The sequence below is a fragment of the Varanus komodoensis genome, unplaced genomic scaffold, assembly GCF_004798865.1.
Source record: "Varanus komodoensis strain SLA01 unplaced genomic scaffold, ASM479886v1 scaffold11, whole genome shotgun sequence".
Classification (NCBI taxonomy): Eukaryota; Metazoa; Chordata; class Lepidosauria; order Squamata; family Varanidae; genus Varanus; species Varanus komodoensis.
This window is the reverse complement of record NW_025335317.1, coordinates 24,756,366-24,762,812: the sequence shown is the minus strand read 5'-3', so window position 1 is coordinate 24,762,812 and position 6,447 is coordinate 24,756,366. Positions and strand designations below refer to the sequence as shown.

The 6,447-nt window shown below is 45.4% G+C and overlaps 1 protein-coding gene across 3 annotated transcripts in view; it reads left to right on the top strand.

The window, feature by feature from the left end:
- Positions 1 to 2,810: 2,810 nt before the first annotated feature.
- Positions 2,811 to 6,447, top strand: part of PANK1 (pantothenate kinase 1) — a 30,008-nt gene continuing 26,371 nt past the window's right edge. Inside the window, exon 1 of one of the 3 annotated variants that reach the window (XM_044420625.1) lies at positions 2,811 to 3,179. In XM_044420625.1, coding sequence (XP_044276560.1) covers positions 2,936 to 3,179 — 244 coding nt within the window. In that variant the 5' untranslated portion in view covers positions 2,811 to 2,935. Of the gene's footprint in view, positions 3,180 to 3,713; positions 4,004 to 6,447 lie in introns of those variants that run through there. The other 2 variants (XR_006413782.1, XM_044420624.1) reach the window with 2 other exon arrangements.

Here is a 6,447-nt window from a genome sequence, read left to right as displayed (position 1 = left end):
TCAAAGCGTCTGATGGGGTGGGGTGTCAGAACCTTTCTTTTAAAAAATGCACAAAATGTTTTGAGAAAACTTTAAAAAAAGAATGTACTGTAGCTGTACTTGCACAACTGTGGCAAAGCTTCATCTGGGACAATGTCTTGGGGAATTCTTGCAGCAGATACCAACACTAGACATTGCCAAAATGAGAAGTTCTTTTGCCCCGCTTTTCTTAAGATTTGAAAAAATGGGAAAGTACAAAAGTGCTTCCATGCCCCATTTTTTAACTCCTTTAAAGGGGGAGTTTATAGGCCAATGGAGGCCTTGGGATTGGAACATATGGCGGTATATGTCCCAGTCTAAAAACCCCATTGCCCCATCAAAATCCCCTTTTAACAGGCTCCAGAGTTTTGACAGCTACATGTCAAGACTACTTTTCCCAGGGGAAAAAAAATGGTATCGAAGCACTTTTTCACCTTCCTGATTTTTCCAACTCTCTAGAAAAAAAAAGAGCCCACAACAAACCAAAATCTGCTCACAGTCATGGCAGGAAGAGAGGCTGCCATGTGGAGACTCTGGTGCTGATAGGGGCCTTGATTCACTTGGCCAGAGCAGCAAGAGTTTTTTGCAGTTCTTGCTTAGTGGGTTGATAGACAATCTTGAGCACCCACAAAGGGCTGTTCACCTGTGTTCAGAAAATTTGAAAACACACCCTTCAAAGTGGAAAGCCGAAGACTGTCCAACTGTCAAGGACTGGAAAAAAAGTTAGCTGGATATGCAATGATGGTGAAATTAACTAACTACATTAGCAGAAGGCCAATCAAAGTAGGTTAAGTTAGGTGTATGATCATCACACAATTTGCATGCGGCTTATTACAGTACAGAAGTAATGTTATAATGGCGAGGCAACCCTAATAAATATAATGGGCAATCACAGTATGAAAATGCATTTTGCAATTATAACTGTGTGATGTATGTGATAAATTGTGCTAGAATTGTGTCATACATTCACTGAGATGAAACCAGGGACTTTAAGGTGTAAGAAAGGTTTGTTTTTACTTTTTTAAAAGAAAGTTTATAATGCCACCCCTGCCACCCTGTTTTATTCTCACAACACTGTATCAGCGCACCTATACTGAGCGCCAGTAACGGCCCCACTATGACCTAGTGAGAATCAAGACTGATTAGGGATTTGAACCTGGGTTTCCCCAGCTGTAAATTCAACAGTCCCCAAACCTGCAGTAGTTTTGGATTTTCAATTCCATCAGCCCCAGCCATCATGGGTAATGATCTGGAATTATAATCCAAAAGAACAGAAAACACCAGGACTGGGGAAGGGTGCTCAACTTGAGACATTACATTGGCTTTCCGCTGCTCTTTCTCCTGGTTTGTCCTTTTCCTCAGCTCACCCAGATCACATTACTTAGTGGAAGATAAGGAATGTATGGCCTCTAGTTGGCTATGACCCTTCTCAAAACTTCCTGGATCCCGCATGGGGCCACCTCCTACCATGAAGTTCTTTGAAGGTTCATAGGTTCAGCAAGGCTGACATGCAAAGATGTACCTCTTTAGTTGTGAGCAGACCCCATTTTTAACCCTTTGGGTCAATGGCTTGTGATTAAGAGAGAAAAGAATCACCAGCTCAGGGCAAAACAGATGTTACTTTAAACTTGTTTCTGGCAGCTACCTCTTCCTACCATGTGAATCTAGGGATTGCACTATAGTGGAGGCACAGAGGGACAAATGAAAGCTTGTAGTTGCTTGTCACAAAGACAGAGATCTAAAAGTAATGCATTTAATTATTACATTTCTATACCGCCCAATAGCTGAAATTCTCTGGGTGGTTTAAAGGTTAAAACATTAAAAATACATTAACAAGTCTCCTAACCGTACAAACATGGCACGCGCACACACACATCTATATAAACATAATTTTAAACAATCCTCATGCAAGGCCAGATTAAAATCCTTATCGTGGGCTGCCCAATGCCTGAGAGAAGGTCTTAAGCTGGCACCTAAAGGACAGCGAAGCTGGCGCCAGGTGGGCATTGTCGGGCAGCTCATTCCACGAAGGGCCTGTTTTGAGCCCTTAGGGTGCCTCCTTCGGAAACAGATGCGACATGTTTGGGACCGTGGACCTGTGGCTCAGCTTCACCTTCCTGAAAGGGCTGCTGCGAGGGGGAAAGAAAACGCGAGGGCCAGGGAGCGACGAACGCGCGCTACCCTTGCGGTTTTCGGAGCAAAGGAGTCCTATCAAGACACCAGACGAGCCAGTTGCTCTAAGCGCGTGCGGGTAAGACGGAAGCAAACCCCGAAGAGCCGTGCAGACGACCACGTTGCGGCGCAGATCTGCCCGCGCTGCCACCGAAACGCTTCCTTCTCCGGAGGAGGGCTGGCACCGAGGCCAGGCTCAGCCTTGCCCGACTTGGCACCCTCCAGCTGGGCTGGACCGCAACGCCTATCATCCTCGGCCGCGCGGCCGACCGTTCTACATTCTGGAGAGTTAGGCGGGCGTATGAAAGGGAGGTACGGAAACAGCGCGCCCTAATTCAGGGTGGTGCCGGCGGAGAGGAGGCAACGTGTGCGGCGCGCACATGGGAGGAAAGCCGACGAGGGCTCGGCTCGCCCGTTCTGGAAGAAGCCAAGCGCTCTGCGGCTGCCACCGCCCCCTTCCCATCAGTCCTTCGCTTCGTGCTCGCCCCCTCCTTCCTCCTCCTCCTCCTCCTGCGGCGGGCAGGACGCCTGCGCCCGGCGCTGCCTCCGGAGGGGGATGGTGGTGGCCGCGGGAGAGGAGGAGAGGAGGAGGCGCATCCTGGGCGCCAGGGAGCCGCTGAGCGACCATGGGCGGCGAGCGCTGAGAGTCTCCGCCTCGCCGGGGTCGCTCGCGCACTGCAGAGGAGGACAAAGAGCGGCGGGCGAGAGCGCGAGCGGCCGCCTCCGTGTTGTCGCCGTCGGCGCCATGGGGGACAGGCTGCGGAGCCAAGCGGGCGTCTCTGCAGCGGCGGCAGCCGCGACGACGGCGGCCCCCACCTGCTCGCTGCGTAATGGGCTGCTGCACAACGGCTTCCACGCGCTGCCCAGTAATGGAGAAGCACCGCACCCGCTGCTCTTCCGCCAAGACCTGCCTCTGCCCAGCCACGGCTCGCCGACTAAGAAATGCCGGACGCGACGGAGGATGGACTCGGGCAGAAAAAACAGGCCACGTAAGTGCGGAGCGAGGCGGCCCGCCTTGGGCTGTGCAGTGCATTGCATTGGGTTTTTAGCATGCCTGCGTGGGCCTTGCACGGCGGTTTCAGGCGATGCTGAGCGGGCGAGGCTGCTTCCTTCGACTCCCAGGGATGCGGCTCCCAGCCCCGAGTCTCCGTTCCTCGGCCGTCTGTTCAAGGTGCTGGGAGGCACAGGGCGGCCGAGGAACGAGGTGGGAGCTGCTCACGTGTGCGGCCTCAAATGTGTAAAAGCACCTTCGTGTGATGAAATCCGGAGCTTGAACAAGCAACGGCTTCATTACTCAGCGGGATGCAGATTAATTAATAGTCTTTTTTCAACATTAACCAAAAAACCCTGACAAAAATTGATGGGAAAAGAACCCCCTGCTGATTTCTCCAGCGGAATGTGCCTATCCCATGTTCAAGGATCTGATCCTTCCTCCTGAGGAGTTGCTCTGGCGGTGTGCGCGACAACGGCTTGTTCCACCGCGCAACTATCAGTTCATTAAATAGCGTGTCGGGCCAGCCAATGAGAGACCCTTCCCGGGGAACACACCCACTGATCCCACGGAGGCTGGCCCTCGGACGACCAATCAGGAGGCTGGGAAGGAGTGGGTTTGTCTTGGTTTCTACCCCGCTGGGTGCAGAACGCTAAAATGAGAGATTTCTCAATTTATACTCTTCATAAATGTGACCTTGCTAGTCCAGATAACCATTTGCCAGGATGTAAAAGTCACACTGACTTGGATTGTCAGTCAAGGAAACCTCCTTCTGTGTCTAGTAATAACTCAGAATGAAGCTTATAATTGAGGAGAAAACGTGTAAGTAAATTATTGATGGCTAAATGAAGGATAGTCTTACACTTGTCGATACTGTGCTTCTCCTTGTCTCTGATTAAATGTAGGGAATAATTTGGGAAAAGGGGAAGAGTTGATCAGGCAACAACATCCAACTTTAGATAATACTTGAAAGATACTGCCTTTGGGTAGAAGAGTGTATTTGATTATCAAACCAATCTCATCTGACACTGTTTCTGTGAAATTTCTCTCCCTTTTCACTTAAATTGCAAATATTAACCTGAAGTCCTTCAAAAAAAGTCCAACTGATAGGCATGTTTCTTAGCTTCATGCACATGTGTGATCACCCTATAACAAACTTAAGGAGTTTATCATGCTATGCCATAATGATCCAGAAGAATTCGTGTTATGTTTGTAAGTATGTAGAAAAGAGAGGACTTAGAAATTGTTGACACATGAAATTAACTGCTTGATTCAAAGTTTGTTTACTTAATAGTCAGATGTATTCAGTGGGTCTTCCAGAGCCATGTATTTAGGATTACCTCTATTGAACTACAATGTTCAATATTGAGCTAGTGTATAGTAACTTCATATGTGAGTGTGTTTTGAGGAAGGTAAACCATCTTTCTGGACATCTTGTTGAGACAGAAGTGCTTATTCTTCCTGGCAATGAAGACAAATAAAGATTTTGTGAGGTCATTATATTATGTCATTACTATGCATAATCAGGAAGAACTAGAATGAGAGTTGATCTTTGAAGCATTTACAATCTAAAGCTAAATAAGGGGAGGAAAAAAGAAAATAAAGTGCATATGCCAAGACTGAGCACCTAGGAATTATACATTTTACTTACTTATTTGTTTAACTTGTATACTATTGAATCACCACAGCTCTCCTAGATGTTTACAACAGTTTCTAAACTGGACCATGATACAAACTAGAAGTGATTCTGTAAATGATTACATTCACTAAAAGTACACTAGATCTGAGCAACTGGAGTTTTAACCTCATTCAGACATGGATGTATTTATTATGATTTATGACTTAGGTGTAGAAATTGAATTTGTTCTAAAGATGCAGTTTGCCATTAACATTGGTAAATTTCCTTAGGTGTTTTGTGATGAAGAAATGACCTTTGCAGATGTGCAGCTGTGTTGAACAGAACTATAACAGAACATGTTAGAATTGTGTAGAATGATCCTAGGTATGTTTACCTAGAAGTAACATTTTAGAACCCAGTGGAAGTTATCCCTAGAAGCCTACATTGGCATTATTTAAGGAATAAAGAAATGCGATGATTCTCAAACATGTTCAATTTGAATCAGGAAGAGAAGCCAAAGTTTGCAAGTTTGCAAGTCAGATGCCAACTAGCTCCCCACCCCCACCTCTTTTTTGGAATTGATGGATATATTTTAGTAGCATTGTTATCCCAGTCCAATCGGGATAGATATGAGCTGTTTTATTTTCTAAAGGACTGTACTATCTGCAGCTTTCAGGGGCTGTCCTGTCAGAAGCTTCTTTTCATTTAAGTGCTTAAGGTACAACACATCTCTAATGGTATTACCCAGGAAAAACTTATGCATGGTCCAGTCAATGAGGTTATGCCTGTAGCTCCAACATGCAGTTTTCAAACTTGGCATGAGTAAGCAAAGCAGAAAAGACACTTTCTAATTTGTGAAATTGTTGGTAGTTTCATCATTCAGTAGTTGCTTAAGGAAAATAATGAAATGCAGTGTTCTGTTCTGCCTTCACTTAATATGAAAAATATAGCCCCAGTACATCTTTGCTTATTGCATTAATCCCAGCCTGACATGGAATGCCAAAAATGTTAAGATAATTATTTGTGGTTTCACTCAATTCTTTAGATTAAGAGAAACTGTGGATTTGCATTCATTTTTAGAGAATAGTAGGGCAAGAAATGGTGTAGAAGAGATGATAAGATCCTTAAAACTGAGATACATTGGAAAAAAAATACTTATGTAACTTCCTACTGAGTACTGAAATAAAATAGTTTGCTCTGAACAGATCTGAGTAGAACACAACAATGAATAATCCGGTCTTTCTGGTTTGATGTAGTTATTCAGAGGCCAGTGCTGAAGTGTTCTTAGTTATGTGTGTTAAAGGGTATATTGCAAATTGCATGAACTGTTTTCATGAAGAGAGCTTGTTCATGAAAGGTCTTGACAAAGCAGACCTTGAAGTCAGAACTATATCTTTTTGATCATTAATCCCTTATGTGCACAAAAAGTAATCATGTTTTTTATGTTGGGGGAGAAGAATACTTCCAATTACAGTGCCAGGCCAATGTATTTATGAAATAGATGCCAGATTTTGTTTGGTAGCAAGCAGCTAACATCTTAGCAAGTGGCTAAGACAGATGTGGAGACACTAGAAATCTAGAACATGGGAAATCTAGAACATGGGAGAGCCAGTGTGGTGTAGTGGTTAAGAGCATGGGACTGGGACTC